We start from the raw sequence: 24,056 nt of genomic DNA on the forward strand, positions 1-24,056 counted from the left end.
TAGGAGGCAGGACGGTGCCGTTTTGGCAGTTGGAAGGAAGAGGGGGAGGCCGAAGAGGGAAGAAGAAGGGTGTGGGGCCAGGATAGTGGTGGTTTAGGTTAGGCTTAGGATAACTTGAAGTTAAAGTCTGACAGAGTTAATGTATAACTGTAACTAAGCTTGTAAACTTATGCATCGTTAAGAAAAGAAAAACCTATGTTCTCAAGAAAATAAAATTCATCTACTTTTTGTGCCAAAGAGTATCGTCTTGGTTATTCCAGCAGCATATTAAAACTCACAGAGGTGGAGACTCAGAAAAGGGCAAAACTTACCTAAGGAAAAAGGGATAGTTTGTGTCCTAGAGTCACACAGGAAGGGCAGTATGGTGAAAACCTAGAGTGCCACAAGTTTGCCAGGGCGATATGGCAGACTGATACAGTGTGGATCTGAGTTGAGAGAGTCCCTGTTCTGTAGGCAAGAGGTTGTTCATTCAAATAGCCCTGAGCGTTTGTGAGATCAGGCCACAAAAGCTGGAATTAGACTCTCTTTACTGAGAAGCCCAGAACTGAGGGGTTTATTTTAAGGCGTAAGGAATTGAGTGGAGATTGCTTTACTCCTGTACCCTTTCGTCTCATAATCTATCGGCAACGTCGGCGAGGGGGTTCGTCGCACCTTCCATCCATGGAAGGCTTTCATCCAGTGGAGGGATCTTACTGGCTGGGAATGGGTGGCTTTTGTTGATCTTTATCCCCCTGTCCCCATTAAAGGTTTCGTGGAGTTGAAGGAATCAGAAGCATTAGCTATCACTGGGGCTAAAGTCTTCATACAACCCATATGTATATTGTAAGCAGTTTTGTGCATTGACCTCATACAAACAAAAAATAAAATAAAAAATAAAGCATTAAGACCAGCTAAATGCCCAGGCTGCAAAGGTTGGGGTCAAGTTAAAAAAAACAAGAAAACAATTCACACATTTATTATTTGGGACCTATTCTGTTCAGAGGAAGTGATTACAATTGTTAGAAAAATGATGAATGAAGTGAAGGCTTTGTTTACAAAGGTGCCTCATAAGATAAATAAAATAATGTGGAGTTAGTTATAATAGTGGCCATTTGTCTTTTGGCAATCAATAACTCCTAGGAGAATCTAAACATAAATCTTCCATTTTCAATCCTCACATTAAATCAGCTGCAACTCCAAATATGGGAGCTTTCCTAAATGCATCCTCTGTAAAGCAGTTGTTGGGCCGTTTTTATTTTTGGCAGTGTTAGGAGTACGTACTTAACTTCTGATCTACATAGCATACGGTACATCTTTAAAGAAGGAAATAATATGTTAAAACAAAAAGCCGATCAAGTTAAATGGTGCATTTTTCATTTAGCGAAAAGCATTACCTTAGATTGTTAAAAGTCACAAATTTCTTACATTTGGATGCTGAAGACAGAACAGTTGGAATGCATTTTCCCCTAATGATTTTCTTAATGTAGCCTCTTCATATGAACAGTCAAACTTAAATTGTAAGATCAAGAGCAACAACAAAAGGTCACTTTCTGCACAACTTCCTTTTTCATTATAGTATGCAGGAGCTGTATCTCTGTGGTTTCAGAACAAAACGTTGTCCCCCCATTCATGTTTGCATAGCAATGTGCAATTAGAAACAAAGGTAATTTAGGCTGCAATCTTGTGCACACTTTTTCTTGAACTTAATGGGGCTTGCTTCTGAGTAGTTACGCATCGGATTGCATTGTTAAGATCTCTGCAGTTTTGAGAAACTAACGTTTAATTGAGTACTTAGCTGTTTTACCCAAGACTGGCTGCACACAAGCCGGTTAATCTGCAACATTTCAGTAGAGGATGAAGGTCTTGTGTATGCATGTTTGTTGTATCTGAACAACAGCATGGTTGTTCTTGTTGAAATACTTTTAGAGGATTTAGAACCAGCTTGGAGCTTTCCCCCCAGGCAGAAATTTAGTCAGTTTCTTTTGACTTCTGGCTACAGAAGGTACTTTTTTAAAAAACCAGATAGAGGCTAGACAGACAACATCTAAAATATCTGCATGCAGTCCATTTAGAAACTTTGTCAGCCCAGTAGCACCTTAAAGACCAACTAAGTTTATATTTTGGTATGAGCTTTCGTGTGCATGCACACTTCTTCAGATTCACAAGTGTGCATGCACACGAAAGCTCATACCAAAATATAAACTTAGTTGGTCTTTAAGGTGCTACTGAAGGAATTTTTTTATTTTGCTTCGACTCAGACCAACACGGCTACCTACCTGTAACTTTGTCAGCCCAGTTGAGCTTCAACTAGGGTTGCCAGACTCAATAGAGGACAGGACTTCTGTGCCTTTAATTGCCCTGCTCTCTTTTGAGTCTGGAAACCTTAAAGAGAAACCAGCAGGCCCTTTGTTTAATTTCCAAGCAAAGGGTCTACTGGTTTCTCTTTAAGGTTTCCAGACTCAAAAGAGAGCAGGGCAATTAAAGGCACAGAAGTCCTGTCCTCTATTGAGTCTGGCAAGCCTAGCTTCAACAGCTCATGACATCATGGACCAGCTCTATTCATATAAACCGCCCCGGACTCTGATGAACTCAGTCTGACCAGTCAGGAAGCTCCTGCAGCCAGTCAGAAGCCGCGGAAACAGACTCCGCTAACCCAGAAATAGTACCTTGGGTTAAGAACTTTGCTTCAGGATGAGAACAGAAATCGCCTGGCGGCGGTGTAGTGGCAGCAGGAGGCCCCATTAGCTAAAGTGGTATCTCAGTTTAAGAACGGACCTCCAGAACGAATTAAGTTTTTAACCTGAGGTACCATTGTATGGGTGTCAAGGCCCAAATGCTAACCAGACAAGGGAAGTCAGCATTAAATTTTACATCCCATGAGAGGTCTGGGTTGCAAGTCAATCAGGGTATAAGGCTGGCTGCAGTGTGGGTCCGGCTGATTAGCTGCAACAATTTGGTACTTCTGTTGCACATTTCAAATGCATGACCTCGGAAATCTTTAAAGCATCCCCATAAGACAGGACAGCATGCTTATCCCCATCACCATTTTGCAGACAGTAGGCTGAAGGAACTGTGCCCTGCCCAAAACCACAAGCAAGCTTGAATTTGAGGTGATCTGTGGGGACTTCCTATCTCCCACTCATATTCACCATGCTGCAGCAGTTCTCAAGATTAAAAGATCAAAAAGTCATTGCCTTCTGTGAGCCTTTTGAGGAGCTGTGCTGTGTTTGCTTCCACTTGCAGAGCAAAAAGGCCTGTGCTCTGTTCATAACTTGATCTAGAGATAAGGTTTTCTCTGAAACTTATCTTTGATGCTGCACAGGTGTTCTGCTGTATCAATAGGCCTCATTTCCTCCTTTGAAAAGCCACAGATCTAAGGCTTCTGTGTCGTTAGGGGATGTTCAACAGTGTTTCAGTGTCAGAAGAAGCATGGGAGTTCCCTTAGAGTTGGGGGAGGAGCCATGGATTGGTGTTAAAACTTGTGTATTGTGATCCTGGGTTCAGTCCTAGGCATCTCCAGATAGGGTTGTGAGATTGGTGGTCTTTACTCAGTTTAAAGCAGCTTCCTATGCTCTTCCTCTCTAAGAAAATATGGGTTATCTTGTTAGATGAGATCAATGGTCCATCTTACTGATAGGACTGATATCTGATTTTCAACATTGTGACATATCACCGGCTAAGCATCAGGATTTACCAATATATCACAATGTCTGAAATAAGGATGGAGCTATGTAGAGGCATTGGCTGGCTTCACAGTGATTTTTGCCAGTGCTTGCTCTTATTCGCTGCCCCCTGCATGAAATGGGGGAGAGTTGAGCCGGCAGAGTTAACTGGGGCTGCAGAAATCGTGAGAAGCATTGACTGGCTTCACGGTTATTTTGCATCGCACGCACATACACACACACACCATGATTCACGATACTTTGCCAGGTCAAAAATAATGAAACCAATGTCACAATATGGACTTCAAACCACTTTGGGGCAATATATCAATATATCGCCCAGCCCTGCCAACTGACATGGCAGACTGTTGGCCCATCATTTTCACAAGGATTGCTTAGGACAATACAGTGCTTGGCCTGACTCAGCCGAGAGCAACTCAATTTAGTATGCCTGACCCTTTATAGTAGGGAAAGGGAACCTGTAGTCCTTCAGATGTTGCTGGACTCCAACTCTCATGAGCTCTGACTGGGGCTGATAGGAGTTGGAGTTGAACAGTATCTGGAAAGCCATTGGTTCCCCAGCCTTGCTTTATAAGGAAGCTTATAAGTTAGGAGTTGGCAATCCTACACAGTTCTCTTGCTATCTCATGTATTGTCCTATTTCAGGTCTTTAGTGCAGTTAGATCAGCTCATTTTCTTTTTTAATGTATTTTCTCCAGTATTTGCCAGTCTTGGCATATTAGGCCTGAGCAGCTTTTAAACCCATTTGTGTACAATATTAAAAATATGATAAAAAATACAGTCTTTAGGTTTCAGGAAAGCCAAAAACAGAGAAAGGGAACCTTAGCTTTGACTTATCATTTATCTGATGCCCTAGGCACTTTGCATTTTAATATATCCCAATCTGCTTCATTACTGTGTTCTCACACAAGCTCAGTCATCAGATATTCTCTTCTCCGGCACAGCTTCAAATCTACACCAATATCCTAAAGAATGTGTTTTCCCTCTTCTATTTTACTGAAATGTAAGTCCCAAAAATCACGTCTCAGTTCCCTTAGGCTTAAGAAGTAAGTGTAACATCCTCATAGTTCTAAAACCAAGTACAGGTATCAGAAATCTCTTTGTGACTTGATGTTTTGACTATGGCTTGTATGATATTACTATGCCATTCCCCTCTTTTCCCAGAATGAACAAACACACTTAGGAAGTTTGTAGAGCCGCTGGAATAGTTAGGAGAGTTGTTAGGAGACACCAGTTGCCCTCACAGTTCCCAGAGTGGTTTAACAGTCAATCTCTCTTCCCTGTGGGAAATGTAACTTTCTGAGAGGAATGGGCGTCTCCTAACAGCTCTCAGCACTCTTAACAAGCAACAGCTCCTAGAATTCTTGGGGTGGGATCCATGACAGTTTAAAGTGGTATCACGGTGTGAATTCTTCATGACAGCAAAGGAACTGTTACTCTGGGAGGTGAACACTGCTGTCATGTTCCTAAAGACATCACCCACCAACCAATCTGCCTCTCTCAGCTTCTCCAATTCAGCTACCCTGACCTCAAGGGAGCAAACTTGTTTTCTGAGAACCAGGCGCTCTTTGTTAGGGTTGCCATACGTCTGGGTCCCCGCAGACATGTCCTGGTTTGGGGTGCCAGCATGCCCACCTGGGCAGATTTTTATTTTTTAAATGAAATGTCTGGGTTTTTTGGTGGTGTAAGGGGGTCTGGAAGCTTTCTGCAAGAAATACCTCAAGTATTTCTCAAGTAGAGATATATTCACAGTTCTACATTATATACATATATACAGATTGCGTTTTCATGCGTCCGATTCATCGCTTTCAGGTTCCGGAAGTGGAATTTGGGTAATTTGGGGTAAATTGGGGAATTTGGGTAATCCCACCCTCCTTCTCTGCTCCCGTCGCTTCCACCCCCTTTGCTCCTGTGTGTGGGGAATAGGCAGACCCTCCCCTTCAGTCCCGGAACTGCTCAAGAGGTGTTGAGTCTCCCTGCGTGCCTCAGGGACCCCCTCCGCCTCAGAGTGTTCTTCCGTTAACTCCTTGTCTCCTGCTTCTTTCCCTTCCTGCCTGTCACTGACTAGAGGCTCCTCTTCGCCTTGCTCCGACCAGACCTCTCCCTGGCAGCCCCGTGACAGATGGGGGGAGCAGACACATGCCGCCGAAGGGTGGGAGAGGGCAGGCACTCTTCAGAGTCAGCCACTCACCATCACCTTTCTGCGCCGCAGCTGTGCCCTGGAAGCAGAAGCTCCACCACTGCCACCCCCCCTTCCAGTGCCCGCTTCTGGCTGCGCTGTTTGCCGAGACCCTGTTTGCGTGAGGCTACCGCTTGCTGGTGCCAGGGGTGACTCTTGGCCGCTGAGTGGCTCTGCTGTGGAGCTGCCTCTCCCTTTCAGGCCTCCTAGTGGTCACTGGCAAGGTCATATCCAGGATCAGGCCCGGGGAGGGAGACTCACTGCTTTGCGGCCTCTCTGGTCCTGCCTGAGCCTTCCCCAGCAGCAGTGGCCCCCCAATGACTGCTCAAGTGTGGAAGGGGACGCAGTGGCGAGAGCAGCTCCACAGTCTCTCGGGTCCTACTCAATGCGGTTTGAGTAGCAGTTAGGGGTGCCCAGGCAGGACCGGAGAGGTCACAGAGCTGACACAGCCACCGCAGCTGCCTATGCTTGAGCAGCCTTTGGGGCCAGCGCAGCCACCAGGCCTACTCCTGGATACGACTTACTGGCAGCCATTTGGAGGGAGGCCGAAGGCCTGAAAGGGAGAGGTGGAGCCCATAGTGGAGCCTGCCCAGTGACCTGGAGACACCACCAGCACTAGCAAGTGGAAGCCTCTGCGTGAAGGGTAACTGTCAATATGGCAACCCTAAGAGAGGGGGGGGGAAGGAGGGGGAAAGCAGGTGGAAGGAAGGGGTTAGCAGTAGGGGAGGGGGCAAGTGACAGACATGCAGGATGGTGGGGGGGGGTGTCCCGATGGTGGGAAATACCCACATCTTCTGTCCAGCTCGCAGATAGGCTACATATAGCTGGTTCTGCAATACATTGGAAGCCACACACACACCCCACTCCATGTCTACGTAACTGTTTATTGGCCTCATTTATTTGGAAAGTTGAGTTATGAAAAACTCAATGTTTCATTCAGTGTCGTTCTGTGGAAAATGCCCCGCTACTATGACATACCATAGAAATCCCTTTTTGAAAATAAAATTCAATAGTAATAATTGATAATCTTTAGTCTCTTGCCATGAATTCATTGGTCCCATCCTTTTCCCTGAATGAGTGATTTTTCACCCCCTTCATGGGACTAGCACCTCTTTTTCAAAAGGATATTTTAGAGTGCGGGATTTTCTGTTAGGTCTGTAGGTCAATCTGGAGTTATGGGGACAAACTTAAAGGTAGAGGAGAAGCCACTGCTGAAGCTAGCTTTGAAGCTGTCTTCTAAGTAGGATGTTAATTACCAAGGTGCCAAGGGAGAAGAAAGGAATAACTATGTGCTAAGACATAGATGTTCCTTAAGTATCTCTACTTGATGGGACATTTATCAGGTGGGCAGGATGTGTACTATGTTTGAAGAGATAATGTGTGAGAGAGACAGTCTCCTGGGGCACACTGTCTGTTTCCTAAAAAGTGACTCACCCGCCTGTTCTCACAGAAATCTCAGGCTGGTCTTTAATTTATAGATGTCTGGAATGTCAAAAGGTATTCAAAAAGGTATTTCTTTTTCAGAGATCCTAGTTGCTCTGAGCAGTGACATACGTGGGTTGCCACTTTCCGGGGCCGCACGGAAAGGGGGGAGGGAGCGAAATGTATGGAGCACGCATGCGCATTCAACTGCCTAATGGTGTCTGCGTCACCCAGGAGATCTCAGCTGCAGAGTTAAGAAGAGCCATTCCATTGTCTGGAGAGGTCACTTCCTGGTTCACACGGAGAAACCGTTCTCAATGGAGCCCAGCAATGGAAGCACACAGCTGTATTATTGAGGCATCACCGGGTGCGCCTAACAATTTTGCACCGGGAGGAACCTCCCCTGTGCGCCCCCCCCCCCCATGCTGCACCATTGCTGTGGATAGCTTGTGTGTATTGTAGCAGAAGAAATTGTGCGATTAGCTCAGGGCAGAAGGGAAGGATCTTTCTCATCTTCCCAGAGCGGCTGAATATTTAATGCAATGGCTGTGCCATCTCCTGTCTTCAACCCCAAATCCACAGAAATGTCATGGGCCACCTCAATGGAACTCAAGGACCTCTAGTGGTCCAGGGCCCACAGTTTGGGAACTCCTGGTTTAGGGCTCAGTGCTAATGTGCAGAATTAGCTTAAAAGTGACCAGCAGGTATCCATGCCTTGTGTCCATAAACAGTGCACTAATCTGGAACTAATGTGCACATTGAAATTTCGTTATCCCTGGGATTTTGTGTTTCTCTGAATTTTGCAATATAATCCTCTGGTGTTTAAATGTATCATAATATGCATTCACAGACACAATTGAGAACTTTTTATATGTACTCTAAGAGGACTTTTTAAAAATTGCAGATTGATTAGGAAATGGGTAGAAATGTGGAAGTGGCCAGACCAGAATTAAATTCACCAGTCTCTTGCTTTGCACAATTACTTAATAAGATGAGAATTTCATATGAGCCTATACTTTAGAATATTATAATCCTGCTAAAATCAATGACCATGTTTGCTGCTGACTTCTATGGGTTTTCTTTTTTTATTGTGCCTTATGCGATTAGAAACTGTAAACATGCTGGTTTTGAGCCGGGGCTCCATGAGTTACATTTATTTTCTCAACAATATTATTGAATCTGATTCTTGCTCTAGAACTGTTGGTTGCTCTTTTGATTTTAAAAATAATAATCAATATTTTTTGTAAAGAAAATCAGTAAAGATGGATCGATGGAAACTGAGCTTTGACATTTTAAAATCATGTGGTGGCTTTTAAATCATAGGTTTACAAATGCAGTCTCATCACAGTTTAATGAAACCCACCAAAGTAACAGTTTTCATACTTTGTTTTGTTTTTAAAATGTGTCAGCTGTTAGTGGGAAAAGAAAAGTGCTGTTGCACATTGAAGGCTAACTTTGAGGAGGCCAGAGTCAGTGTGATCAGATGGGTGAAGGGTGGTTGAGGTTGGAATGTCAAATCATGGCTTGGTTTATTTCATGTGAATGAACAATCAAGGATTCTCATTGCTGTCTCTAGCTCCTGATTTCCCTATGGTAATTCCTTCCTGGTTTTAGCAAACATTTCATTTCTTTCGAATTGGAAAAAATTGATTGTGGCACTCACCTTGAAAATCAGTACTAAGCCATGGTTCGATGTTGCAAGTAAACCTTTCTAAAAGTCCATGCAAGATTCATAGCTGCCAAGTTATCCCTTTTTTAAAGGGATTTTCCATTATGCTGAATAGGCTTCCTCGCGAGAAAAGGGAAAACTTGGCAGCTATGGCAAGATTACGCCGCAATTTTGCTTCAAGCAACGGGCAACTCTTTTGGAATACAGTGGTATCTCAGTTTTCGAACATAATCCATTCTGGAAGACCGTTCGATTTCTGAAATGTTCGAAAACTGAGGCGCAAAGGGCGGTGTGCAATTTCAATGGAAAAAATGGGGGGGGGACTTAGCGGAAGCCGTTTGACTTCCAAAAAGCGTTCTAAAATGGAATCAATTACTTCCAGGTTTTCAGCGTTCTAAAACTGAAACATTAGGCTTCTGAGATGCTCAAAACCTGAGGTACCACTGTGTATCTTGCAGAGGTATCATAAATTTGCATTCTTGTTTTCAATACAGGAAGAACATTCTTCGTTTCTTGGATGCAGAAAGAGATGTCTCAGTAGTCAAAAGCAGTTTCAAGCCAGGAGATGTAATCCATTACGTGCTAGACAGACGCCGCACACTAAATATTTCTCAGGATTTACACAGTCTTCTTCCTGAAGTTTCACCAATGAAGAACCGCCGATTTAAGGCATGTGCTGTTGTAGGAAATTCCGGTATTCTCCTTGATAGTGGCTGTGGAAAAGAGATTGACAACCACGAGTTTGTTATAAGGTGAGCATTCATCTCTCACTTGACAGGTTGTTTTTTACTTCAGCAGTAATGAACACAAATGTTTTAACTTGGAACAATGATTTGGAACTGCTAAGTGATAACTTTCACTGTGTGGTGCCCAGAGTTAAATATATTTCACAATAAAATGAACAGGTACATCTTTTATATTGCAAATGAGAATTTGCACTGTTGGAGATTTGTGAGATTTGTCATATTGTTTTGTAGGTTCTGGTTTTGCTCTTTATGCAGGCAAAAATCACTATTCCGATAGCAAGCTGGCTCTGCAAAATGAAAATGTTTTCATTTTCTCCTTCCTGCCAATAGTCATAGCAGAAAATCACCACCTTTACTTATTATATATGCACTGTATGGGGTACAATTTATGTGAAATGCATTGAGGATTAGCCAGATAGCTCCCATTAAGGGAATTGGAAGTCTCACATCTAAACCCTTGTGTGCTGCACCAAAAATATATTCTGACTGCATGTGCAAATGTATTCACATATTTTAGTTTAAATAATTAGTTTGTTTGTCCAAAACAAAGTGTTCTACTTTGTCAAAGGTCAGCAAGAAATTAAAAAGAGTTGTGGGCACTGTTTAATAGACTGTCACATACGAATGTAAAACAAGTTTTAGTTGAAAATATGAGGCATTGGGTGCCATCCAGAACCATTAAAAATCAATCTGAGTCTTGCTGTTGGCTTGAGTGGAATATGGTTTATGCCCACTATGCTTTTAGCAAGTCACAGTTTTCCATGCCTAATAGAACGGACAAGATCCTGCCACTTTCATCTGTCTGAATAGCGTATTCTCAGCTCTTGTATTGAAATCAGTGGGCCTAAGTCTGCAGTCCTAAGTAAGTTTAGTATTATGAAGGCTCGAGTTCAGTTGGACTTACTTCTGAGTAGGCATACCTAAGTACTTACTATGTAAATAAGTAAACACTATTGAAATCAGTGTGAATTATTGCTGTGCATCATTTTTGTGAGGTTTGGTTTTTGATGTGAATGTTGTTTCAGATCATAGAGGTCTGTGAAAAATTCAAAACTTGATCTTTGCACGTTTTTGGCACCTATTTACTGCTATTGCTGCCCTAATATACTGCTGCTTCATCACTCTGTACATTCTGCCCCAGTTAGTCATCTACATGTCACTTGGCTGGGGCAAGGGGCGAACAGCCAGATTGCCTTGGTCATGGTGACACATGCCCTCATATTGGATGTCCTGTCCCCTCTCCCTCCCAGAACAGTACCCGTGCTTTCACAAACAGTACCCGTGCTTTTTTACTTTCATGGGAAGTAAACATTTTCTTGAAACATGCCCCATGCTATTTTAGTTCAGCAGCGCTACTGAAATCATGCATAGGATTTTGCTGTTGAAAGTGCTGAACTTTAGATGGATTGAACCTCTGCCCCCTGTCACGGGCGGGTTTACGGGCGGTTTACGGGCGGTAAAAGTCCTGGCTGAGGATGGCGGGACCGGAGGCAAGACGACGGGGCAGGAGCAGGAACAGGAGTCTAGAAGCCAGGAGTCAGGAAGCCAAGGGTCCGAGGATCAGGAAGCAAGGAGTCAGGAACCAAGGCAGGAAGCGTGTTGCTGTGGCAAAGAGCCAAAGGGAAACACTGAGCTTATATCCCTTCCCGGCTCTTGCCACCAGGTGCTGTGAGTTACCAACCGGCCTCACCTGTGTGGCCGCCCCTTGCCTCTTCAGAACAAACTTAGGAAAGCCCCAGTCTTGCAAAGCCCTACTGGTCACAGGAGGCACACACTCCTGACACCCCCTCTCATCACTGAAAAGTACATCCAGGACTAAGTGAAGTGAGAGATGGAATGGTATCTCAAGATATTTATGCACCTTTCTTTTCTTAATTGCGGAATGCTGTCCTTGATTAAGAGACTTTAAAAAGACCAAGGATGCACACCCAGAACCCTACAAGGCACTCCTTAGTCTACATCAGGCATCCCCAAACTTCGGCCCTCCAGATGTTTTGGACTATAATCCCCATCTTCCCCGACCACTGGTCCTGTTAGCTAGGGATCATGGGAGTTGTAGGCCAAAACAACTGGAGAGCCGCAGTTTGGGGGTGCCTGGTCTACATGCTAAATGTGATGTTTTCTCAATCATTTGTTAAGATCAGTGCACCTGATACTTTTTAAGAGTTTTAGACCTTAAAGGACGTAAGATAAAAAGAAGTTAAAAGGTACTTGCTTTTTCTGTGTATACAGTGAAAGAAACAGTAAGTGAAACAAACATTAAGTAGCTCCAAGACATGCGCTATTAATCCATCGGCTCCATCTAGGGTGTTTCACAAGCATATACAGTAGATTCTTTGGGTTTATATTAGAATAGCATATTTGAGGCCTGGATCTTTTATTAGTGCCGCCACCTGTTCTCCTAACTTAGGTTCTCATATTGCTCTATTTGGACACAGAATGCCCTGTGATTTACTCTTCTTTCATCCGTGACCAATGCAGACCCATTCCTGCTAGCCGGATTCTGGGACTGCTCTTTTTATTTGCATGTGTTCAGGAAGGGGACAGACTCACAGGAGTCATTGCATGTCTGAAAAGCATAATGCAGGCAGCTGTCTGGGGATTCAATTTTGAAAATAATATCACATTCAATACACTGGATACAAGTCTCTCAATGTGTTAGTCAAGTTAACTGCTAGAGCTGGCATGTTGGAATCCAGGGATGTATAAACTCTCAATATCTGCAGAGTAATTCCAATTTATCTAGCAGTGAATCTGCTAAAGCAAGATGAATGCATAGTATAGGATATTCAAGCATGCAGTATGCGAAGTATTTGAAATCAGCAATGTATTCATTTATTATATTCTATTAAATGAATCTGGATTTCTATTTTTAAAGGGGCTAGACTTGATAGATATTGCACTTCTGTAAGGTAGCACAAAAAATACTCCTGTACTGTTCCTAGGGCAATTCTCTGGAAGTGGTCTGTATTACATAAGATAAGAAAATTTATTGCTAAGTCTCTGTGCATCTGTAAATGGCACGGTCCTACTTTATCCTTTCCCTGCATGCTCTCTTGCAGAGATTCAGTCAAGGACTGACTAGATAGTTAAGCTGAAACACCTACTATTAAATTGATCAGATAGGTCGCAACCGACTTTATTGATGAATTATATGAATAAAATGATAGGAATGTTGCACTCTCCCACCAGAAACGGCAATCAAACGTTTGTTCAGTTGATTAGAGCATCCTTGCTAGTGTGAGCACAAATCAGGCTACTGACTTTCTCTTGCTCTTCTGGCTCCAGTGTAAGAATTGAATCAGGCATATGTGAAAAGCCGTAAGGGAGGACAAATAAACCTGTATGTATGTAGACAGGAATGTAGAATAAGACTGTGAAATATCGCAGAGATTAAGTCAAAAGACGGAACTTCTGTAGATTCCGTTTGGATACACTTTCTTTTTCCCTCTCTTTCTCCACTCCATCAAATTTCCTGCCCACTATTACACAGGCAAAGTTTAATGAACCTGATTCCTTAAGTGGCCTGTGTACCTCAGAAGAAGTCATATTTTTCATTCTCTAGAGTGATGTGTGGTCAGTGTTTTTGATTTTTTATGGAGTGGCATTGTTGTGCTAGCTAATGGTGCCATGGCATTCTACATGGTGGGAGAAACCTGCTAGTATTATTCGAGATACTCTTGGTGTCTGCCACATGGCCAAGTATAATCTCTAGATGGGCTTAAGCTTTCTTGACTCAGGAGGAATGCCCGTAAAATAGCCATACTTAGCCAAGACTCAGGAAGTAACAGGTCCCTCCTGAATAAAGGAGATTGGTCTTCAGCATACTTGGTTGCAACCAACACTGGTGCTCTGCCTGTGCAACAGATTTTCACTCGTACAGTGGAACTTCCCTTTCCTCTTGACTGCAGACACCACCACACCTCAAACCCTCAATACTGTAGTACCTCGGTTTATGAACACAATTGGTTCCAGAAGTCTGTTCATAAACTGAAGCGTTCATAAACTGAAGCGAACTTTCCCATTGAAAGTAATGGAAAGTGAATTAATCCGTTCCAGATGGGTCCGCGGCGTTCATAAACTGAAAATCCGTAAACCGAGGTGTTCATAAACCGAGGTTCCACTGTATCTGTTAGGGAGCAGATTAAGGGGGATGCAAGGAGAGGAGGAGAAGGAGGAAAGTTGTGTTGTGATGCTCATGCAGTGTTGAATATAGCTCATTATATCCGTGTCTAAACACTCTCAAGAACAAGCATGCATGCAAAAAGATGGTAACTTGTTGGTTATGTAATTACAAGCAAGTAGTTTATCCCTGCTTCACAAAATACTATTGAACTAGGTCATATTTAATAAGTATGCTTATGTTTTTATTATCACTAAACATAGCTAGAATTCAATGTAGCACCAAGGAGACAAAGCAACAATCCCCTCTACTGATTGTAAGTGGCTGGGCAGAAATGTCATAGCAGCTGGTTCTGAAGGTTCATGGCTCTGCAGTGGAGGAGAATGTACTATTGGAGGAGAATGGGGTGGCATGGCAGGCAGAATTTAGCCCGCAGGCCTTAAGTTCCCCTCTGCTGTACCAAATCATGCACTATTCTGATTCCCAGTACAGTGGTACCTCGGGCTACAGAAGCTTCAGGTTACAAACTCCGCTAACCAGGAAGTGGTTGCTCCAGGTTAAGAATTTTGCCCCAGGATAAGAATGGAAGTCACGCGCCAGCGGTGCAGCGGCAGCAAGAGGCTTCATTAGTGAAAGCACGCCTCGGGTTAAGAACCATTTCAGGTTAAGAACGGACCTCTGGAACAAATTAAGTTCTTAACCCAAAGTACCACTGTACCTCTGCAATTTCCACAACACCTGTGGCAGATTATACCTCAATGTCTTACATTTATATTTTGTGGATATTTTTTCCATGCAGCAGATCTTTAGCTCTCCAACTGGTGGTCTCATAGGCATATTATCTGTATTATCTGTATAATTTTTACATAGCAAAACAGATAGAAAGATAATGTGCATGCAGATTTGAAGAACTGGATTGTAGATTTTTTTTAAAAAAAAAACCAGGAATAATGTGTCTAGGCCACATCTGCTTGAAGCAAACACTCCAGTCTCCTACAGAAAATATTAGAGTAATTTCAGGAGGTAGATGTATATAGATCGAGGATGACAACCATTATTTTATGCCGTGTTATTTTTGCTACCTGTTATTCACATGGAAAAACTAGCCTTTGAAGCTGTCACACGAAAGGTTATGCAGGTCCCCAAAGACCCTTTTATATACAAAGCTGAAAAAGTCACTAAAAAAAAAGAACGAGTGGAGGTATTGTTGGCCCTCCAAATGAGTTGAGATCTTGCAGATCAACAATGAGAGACTGAAATGAGTGACATCTATTTTAAAAATGTTTTAAATTTTTTTTTAAAGAAAACAATGCCTCAGCCTGTTCTTCATATAGTCTGAGAATTTATTGCTTTACCAGGCAGGTTTTTAATCTTGCCCAAAGACCAGATGGCAGGACTGGAGAAGCTTTCACTCTCAAGAGACTTAAAAAGATGTAGGGTGAGCTTTTAATACATGGGTGAAACTGGCTACCCCATATTCTCTTCCCCCCTGAAATTTAAATATATCCCTTTTGCTTATTTTTTTCATGCCCTTATCAACTACTGGCTTCAACAAATGAAACAATCTGAGAACTATGTTTAGCATCCTTCATGCAACTAAGAACTGAGAATGTGAGTTCTTTCCCCCACTTTGTTCTTTCTTCCTCAAACTAATCAATTGCAGCATGCTGAAACCACTGCCACTGTTTTTACAAAGCAACACACTGTCCATAAATAGGTACTGTAAAAAGATAAAATTCACTTTCCTAAATATGTTTCTGCACAGAATGAGTGGCATCATGCCCATTGATTTACATACTGCATGCTTGTGAAAGTGGGGACTCTCAAGTGACATTACTGGGGGTGGAGACGCTCCTTCAGCTATACTGGACCGAGGCCGTTTAGGGCTTTAAAGGTCAGCACCAACACTTTGAATTGTGCTCGGAAACGTACTGGGAGCCAATGTGGTCTCGGCGGCCGCTCCCAGTCACCAGTCTAGCTGCCACATTCTGGATTAATTGTAGTTTCCAGGTCACCTTCAAAGGTAGCCTCACATAGAGCGCATTGCAGTAATCCAAGCGAGAGATAACCAGGACATGCACCACTCTGGCGAGGTAGTCCGCAAGCAGGTACCGTGTTTCTCATATTTTAAGTCATCCCTACAAAATAAGCCATGGCAGGATTTTCCTGAGTTGAAGAAATATAAGACATACCCCAAAAATAAGCCGTAGTGGTGGGAGCAGGTCTGGATGGCGCCATGGAAGAGGAAGATGCCTGTCAGCGCCCGGAACCGGCTGCTGCTGCCCCTCCAAAATGTCCAGCAGCATGCACCGCGCCAAGCGCTGACCCGGCGGCGGGACGCAGCAAGAGCCTCAGCGCGCGCTGCTCCGAGCCCTGACCCGGCGTCGAGACCCGGCAAGAGCCTCAGCGCGCGCCGCGTGGAGCCCCGACCCGGCGGGACCCAGCAGCGTGCCCTGCTGAAGCACCGACAACGCGCGCAGCAGCAGCCAGTTCCGGGCGCCGAGCCGCGACAGGAAGAGGAGGGACGCAACGGGACGCAGCTACAACGACAAAAAACACCCGGCCGAGCCTTCATTGGCCGCCGCGGCTGCCACTCGCTGGTCCCTCCTCTTCCTGTCGCGCGCGCTGCAGGTCCCGCCGGTCCCGCCGCTGGGTTGGCACTTGGCGCTGCTCCAAGCCCCAACCCGGCGGCGGGACGCAGCAAGAGCCGCAGCGCGCGCTGCTCCGAGCCGGGATCCAGCAAGAGCCTCAGCGCGCGCCGCGTGAAGCCCCGACCCGGCGGGACCCAGCAGCGTGCCCTGCTGAAGCGCCGACAACGCGCCCAGCAGCGCAGCAGCAGCCAGTTCCGGGCGCCGGACAGGGGAGGTACCATACTGTAATTTTTTAAAAAAATAATAAGACACCCCCCGAAAATAAGCCATAGGCTTATTTTCTTGAGAAAAAAAGATTATAAGACATGACTTATAATATGAGAAACACGGTAGGGTCTCAGCCTGCATACCAGATGGAGCTGATAAACAGCTGCCCTGGACACAGAATTGACCTGCGCCTCCATGGAAAGAAATATATTTCCTCTTTTTCAAAATCCAGATTAGCAACGAGATCTATACCAGGCTTCCTCAACCTCGGCCCTCCAGATGTTTTTTGGCCTACAACTCCCATGATCCCTAGCAAGCAGGACCAGTGGTCAGGGATGATAGGAATTGTAGTCTCAAAACTTCTGGAGGGCCGAGGAAGCCTGATCTATACATTAGGCAAGCAGCATGCACTTACAGTCCTAGTAAGGTTAGCTCAAAGATGTAGAACCTATGGCCCTCCAGATGTTGTTGGAGCCCATCAGCCTCATATAGCATAGCTTAATAGTCAGCAGTCTTGGGAGTTGTAGTCCAACAATGAATGGAGAGTCCTGGGTTCCTTATCTGTGGGGTAGCTGGATAGGGTGCTCCGATTCATTTCTTTTTTGCAGCCATTTCTTGATCTCTCACGACAACTCTTGCTTTTTTCATGCCCTGCTTCAAAACTTAAGAGATGACATGTTTTATTATTTCCTGCATGCATGAACTGCTAAATAAAATGTCCATTTGTAGCCTAAGTGTCAGTGCCCGCACACTTGAAACTTTGAAGTTTAAGTTCTGTATTGGTCTGGCCCATAAGTATTCGTTGGTAATGCCAAGACCAGCAAAATAGTTTAGTGTCTGTTTCTGGTTAACCTCGTCATTTCACAGCAATACACGCATATGTGCCACAGGCTTTGTATGGAAGAACCAAACCCGAGAGGGTATGGTGGAAAAGTAAAACTCATGAAATAGCTGGACACAGAAAACCTTGAAAAGAGCTCTCTGCTTCTGAAGAATGGTATAGAGCAGTGATGGGCAACCTTTTGAGCTTGGTGTGTCAAAATTCGCCAAAAAACCGAGCATAACTCGGGTGGTGTGTCACTTTGAGAAAAAACCCCATAATTTCACGATATTTATAGTTTAAATAACACAAATGTATAATTGTAATATATAGCTGTATTTAATAAACCAAAAACTAATTATTTAACCAAACCAAACCAAAAAACCCTTATTTATCACAAAGTGCCCAGAGTTGTTGAGCTTTTTTGGGGGGGAGCTGCTAACAAAAGTTTTGGAGGTTTTTTGGGGGGGGTGCAAAAGTTGCTTTGTTTTTTTGGGGGGGTGCCCCAAATGCTGCTGTGCTTTTTTTGGGGGGGGGGAGAACAGAAATAAATGATGAATAATACCTTCGCTGGAACTAACACACAGCACTGACATAGTCTGCCAAAGCGCCAAAAAACCAGCACAGAACGGGTTAAAAAATGAACGCTGTTACACCCAATCATAGTCTGCCAAAGCGCCAGAAAAAAACAGCACAGAAAGGGTTAAAAAACCAATCTCTGGCTACCAGCAACAGCGAGACAAGCTGTAGGAGGAGCGGGAGAACAAATGGGGGGGGACCAACAACAACAGCATGAACGGGCCGATGGGGCGTGTGCCAGCAGTGAGGGCTCTGCATGTCATGTCTGACACCATCACTGGTATAGAGGCAAATTTGTGCAATGATATACATACATATATATATAAAAAGGAAATCAGGAAAAGTGCTGGTGGGTGGAGAGTGGTTCTATGAGCTGTGGCTTAAATATGTTACATTGGCCAATTGACTTCCAATTGCTTCCAAAATGTGCACCCCTCTATAATGTATTATACTTTTTTAGGAGAGAGGGCTCTTATCCTAATGGGGAATTCTTCTTCCCTGACTGTAGGTAACTTATAAATATCCACTTAGCGGATACCTACCAAGTAACCCATGTGTTTTCCCTAACAATGGCAACAGGCCAAGAGAATGGTATGTAAGTATACAGAGATGGGGAATCTGCCATTGTGTATTTCTCCCCCACCCCCCTAAAGGCTGTGGTGCAACCTGAAACCTCCATAGCACCCACAGTCTATGTAGTAGTTTGAATGTCTGCCACCTTCTTTATATTCCACCTTAACACTCTTTCAAGATACCTTCACATCATCCAGCTTTTCTTCTCCACTCCTTTGCTTGTTTATTTCCCCTGATGAGGAATTCTTGCAGAGGTGCACTTAAAATATGTATATGCCTCCAACCCTCCAATATCTTAAATGTACTGAAATTTTCTGCTCTGGAGAGAAGCAGCAACATAGAACCCTTATCCGTTTTCTAACTGTGTTTGATAGTAGCTACAGGAACTCCCAGTTTTTGTTTTTGTTTCATTTAGTTGCAATACAGGGTGTGTGTTTTTTTAAAAAAATCAACACTACGGTGATTTTCCCAATGTGAAACACTGATTGTAGCTAAAATAGTGAAATCTTACTAAAGTTCTTTTGCTGCCATTGTTTCCTGGTTGCTCACAGATTGCATTTTAAATCCTTCCATAAACACATTAATGCAAGGTTCTGCAACAAAGGTATAAGTAGTATTGCAGTCTCTCACGGGAAGTGATGAATCACTGATACTTTTGCTGTTCATATTTATAGTCATGCACCTGCTTCCTTGAGTCAATATGCAGTCTGAAGAATGGCACTTATTTCAGATATGTGCTCATGGTGGAATGGACCATGCTGCAAATGGCTGAAATATTTACAGGAGTGTTTTGTAAGATGAACTGCTTTTTTGAAATAGAAGCAGGGGTGGCTAGATTATCACAACAACTGAGATTTTAAATAACAAAGCTGCCCAGAGATTATTTTGAGCAGATGAAAAGGAAAGGTTTTCTTCCTTCTACCTTCGGAGTAAAAGAGATATTAAATTAGATGAGAAAAGTAAAGATTAGGGTGTATCTGGACTTTTCTTATTTAGGTGGTTAGATGTGATGATCTAATGCTTCCAGTATTCTTCAGTTTATACTTGGCATTTAGGTAACTGTTAGTCATTTAAGACTTGTGGACATGTTTTTATTATTTTTATTATTATTATAATTACTGAAAACCTTTGTGGAGATTTGCGGGTTGTATTTTAGTTGTACTAAAGTACAGTGGTACCTCGGTTTATGAACACAATTGGTTCCGGAAGTCTGTTCATAAACTGAAGCGAACTTTCCCAAGTAATGGAAAGTGGATTAATCTGTTCCAGACGGTCCGCGGAGTACTTAAACTGAAGCATACTTAACCCGAAGCATGGGTGTAATTGGTTCCGGAAGTCGGTTCATAAACTGAAGCGAACTTTCCCATTGAAAGTAATGGAAAGTGAATTAATCCGTTCCAGATGGGTCCATGGCGTTTGTAAACTGAAAATCCGTAAACCGAGGTGTTCATAAACTGAGGTTCCACTGTAACAATGGTGGGTCCAGGATGCCAGGGGGATTGCCTCCTCTTGTACCAACCTACCCACTTCCCTAATATGAGATGGAGAGGTCCTTATCTGTGTCCTATCTAGGATGGAAGCATGGTTGGTGGTGGCATGGGATAGAGCCCCTTTAGTGGCTCCCACCATCATTGTGGAACTGTCAGGGTTCAGCCCTGTCCAGACCTTAAACCTGAGGTCTCCTCAGTAGAGGAGCAGAGGATACAGTGAACCAGGTAGGAACTCCAGAGCTGCATCAAGCATGTTCAGCTAGCTGGATGCTACTTGAGAAACTGGGGAAGCACCTGCTCGGATCAGGGCTGGCTGAGAGCTAGGAAGGGCAGAGCTTCCAGCTCCTGTAGAAGTTCCCAGTCTGAGATGATTCATTGTGGAGGCAATAGTTCTTATTAAAACTCCATCCTGCCTGACCTGAGGAAAATGGACAGAACACATTGCCCTGAGAAGCCTAGATGTACCCCACTCCAGTTACCTACGGCTTTTTAAAATGGCAATTGTTTTTCTAAACCTGAATCCAATCCTTAGCAGGAGACTTGCAGGACAGACAGCCAAATCATATGGAAAGGCTATTGTCCCTACTTCCAACAGGAAGCAATAAGGTCAGTCCCTTAGTAGTCTTCGCCATTGATGTCAGCCTGTGTTCCCTATTCCTATGCACTAATGCCTAGAATTATACTAGGTGACCAGTATAATAAGTCTGCTATGCCTTTGCTTGCAAATGGCAACACATTTGGGATTTTAAAATAGTAAGCTGCCACTTATACAATGGCATTTGAGGTTTTATGGAACATTTGACAGCATTCTGCAATGTTCAAATAATAAGCAGTCGGTTTATGTCAACTAAGTAGCATGGCAACCATTTTTTAAAAAAATATATATACATGTTTTTACAGATAAATATGTGATCAGGGCTACATTAGTTTGAAATACCAGCCGTAGTCTGATTAATTTGATGGCTCTTATGACAGCATTCTTATCGGTGCATCCTGATGGCAACTGTCGAAAGGGTGTGTGTGTTGGGGATGAATCCTTCTATTCCAATCTGTGACAGATCTGCATGTGCTCATCCATAAACCAGTTTCTGTCTGTTTCTGAATTAATATATGAAATCTGCAGGAGAATATGGATTTTAAACGCGTTTAGACACTTTTTGAAGCCGAGAACTGTGTTGCAAAACTCGGAGAAGTGCAAAATCCCTAGGATAATTGTGTGATGATTTACACATTACTCTGGGAGGTGTGGATCAGGTTAGTCTGCAATTAGATATCAGAGAAATCAAATTCCTCAAGCACCCTTTGTGGTACGTGTGAGTAAATGAACACTGTGTTAATTTCAAGAGCACTGGTTAGCTCCTTACAGCCTAACTATAAAATATTCTTCAGAAGTTCGTTGCATTCATCGAAATGGTGCTTATCTTCTAGGTAACGTGCTTTAAATCAGTGGCCCATTCATTCAGCAAGTATGCTGTTCTTCGTGTTGCTCAAGTGCATCATAAAGTATGAGGTCCTTGTTGATTTCAGTGGGATTTAAGATGCTTCTGGATTTCACCCAATATTTTTTAGATGGCTAGATGCCACACAGTGCTTTGTGAAAGCATGTGGGATGCCACAGCCTTGCACGTTCATTTTCAGCCTTTATTTCACGCACACCTTTTTATCTGAGTTAATGTTTCATATTTATTATTTTATTTTTTCCCATTAATCTCTTCCTCTTCAGGTGCAATCTAGCTCCCGTGGTGGAGTATGCTGCCGATGTGGGGACTAAATCAGATTTTATTACCATGAACCCATCAGTTGTACAAAGAGCATTTGGAGGCTTTCGGAATGAGAGTGACAGAGAGAAATTTGTGCATAGGCTATCCATGCTGAATGACAGTGTCCTTTGGATCCCTGCTTTCATGGTCAAAGGCGGAGAGAAGCATGTGGAGTGGGTTAATGCATTAATCCTTAAGAATAAATTGAAAGTGCGAACTGCCTATCCATCACTGAGACTTATTCATGCTGTCAGAGGGTAAGTGTCTGGAAAAGACTGGCCTGTCCTTGGCACAATAGAACTCATAACTAAAAATTTCACTAGAGTGAAAGAATAGCACTGGAAAGGTTTATGATAATTCTGTTCTGACCACAATGGAGTATGCTTTTGATAAAGTCATGCTTGTTTGCCTGAAAACGTTCCCCACTCATTTAGTCCAGGCAGAGGCAAACATTGGCAATGATTTAATTTGGTGATCCCCCTTTCCTCTTTTTTATGGGACAGAGTGACTTTATGAGGAATTATTTATAACAGAACCAGCAAATCCCAATATTGAACACTCTTATTTGAAAGTTGTGTTTCTGTCCTCCAGCTGTATGCGTTAAATTTCTTCTTCTGAAACAGGCCTTTAGTAGCCATAATTCTCCTGTACAATCAAGAAGATGGATAAGCTTAACAGGCCAGGCATGGAGTACCTCTTAGTGATTTGTTTTTCTCTCAATCCTTCTTGTACTTCTTTTTAAATCCTCCCCAAAAGTTTCTATGTCAATTTAGAAAAAATAGACGAAGGTGCTATTCTAATTTCAGTTTACCTGGTTGTGTAAAAATCATGTCTAGCTCCTATTGCCCTAGTTCCTCTGTTTATGCATTAAGAATTGCATTAGTCATTTTGTCACAAAAGTCAAATTCTTGTCTGTTGTGTTGTATTAAGTCTTTCTTAGAGACACTTCTTTCGGGGATTTATTTCTTCAATGCGCTGCATTGCTGTGGTGTGTGTTTTCCTGTTTTGCTTTTTCTTCTTTTCTTTTTTTAAAAAATGGTATCATAGCATATTTGTGGCTAGAATTAGCAGAGTTTTTCGGTCCATTAAGCATTGCTTGCTTATTAAATGGGAGATACCCTGTGGATTGAAGGTGCTTTATGAAATTAGAGGATTTTCATACTGAACTTGCTGACAGTATTTGTGCCCTATGCAAATTTAACTGTCAAGTATGTAGTGGGTCGGATGCAGAGAAATGTGTGCATAAGGAACTGGAAGAAGCAGACTTTAATACCCCTCCTCCCTGGCAGAAAACCTCCCCCATGAGCTGTGGAACGGGTCAGAGAGAGTAGGGAATACCTGAAAACAGAGGTCGCCTTCAGCCATTTTTTTTCATAACCCCTCTTTTTCCTCTCAGCCCACTGCTTTATCCCATCCAGCAATGTCCCCCAATCCCCAAGAGCTTCTGGTGGAGAAGTTCCTATTAAGCACACATTTCTCTGGATCCAACACAATATTTTCTTCATTGATAGAATGTTCGAATGATATTAATCTAATACAGGCGGTGACCATATTGTGCGGGGTGTGTGTGTCTATTTCCAGTCCCTGTGCGTGTGCATAAGCCTGCCTCATTCCACCCCCGTTCTTCCCTCTTCCGAGTCCAAAATAACCCGTGTGTCGGCGATCGCATGTCAATTGGACACACCTGAAATGTTCGCACCGTGGGCCTTCTAGCGGTTCCCTCATTGTGAGAAGTGAGGTTACAGGGAACCAGGCAGAGGGCCTTCTCGGTAGTGGCACCCGTCCTGTGGAACGCCCTCCCAGCAGATGTCAAGGCAATAAGTAACTATTTTACTTTTAGAAGACAACTGAAGGCGGCCCTGTTTAGGGAAGTTTTTAATGTTTAATGCTGTACTGTTTTAATATTCGGTTGGAAGCCGCCCAGAGTGGCTGGAGAAACCCAGCCAGATGGGCAGGGTATAAATAATAAATTATTATTATTATTATTATTATTATTATTATTCAGAATATTGCATCGATTTGGAGATTGACTTGGCTCTGCCGTCAGAGTTAGAAGTTTCACATGCCCATTGCTGGAAACAGCAGGACAGGAGTGTGCTCTTGGGCTCGAGTCCTGCTTGTAGGTTTCCCATAGGAATCTGGGTGGCCACTATGAGAACAGGATGCTGGACTAGA

General features: G+C 43.3%; 1 protein-coding gene across 1 annotated transcript in view; it reads left to right on the forward strand.

Moving 5' to 3' along the window:
* ST8SIA4 (ST8 alpha-N-acetyl-neuraminide alpha-2,8-sialyltransferase 4) overlaps window positions 1-24,056 on the forward strand; it is a 98,345-nt gene that overhangs the window by 17,938 nt on the left and 56,351 nt on the right. Inside the window, exons 3-4 of the mRNA XM_035100005.3 lie at window positions 9,427-9,684; window positions 21,845-22,138. Coding sequence (XP_034955896.3) covers window positions 9,427-9,684; window positions 21,845-22,138 — 552 coding nt within the window. The remainder of the gene's footprint in view (window positions 1-9,426; window positions 9,685-21,844; window positions 22,139-24,056) is intronic.

Source organism: Zootoca vivipara, chromosome 10, assembly GCF_965207765.1.
Source record: "Zootoca vivipara chromosome 10, rZooViv2.hap1.1, whole genome shotgun sequence".
Lineage (NCBI taxonomy): Eukaryota > Metazoa > Chordata > Lepidosauria > Squamata > Lacertidae > Zootoca > Zootoca vivipara.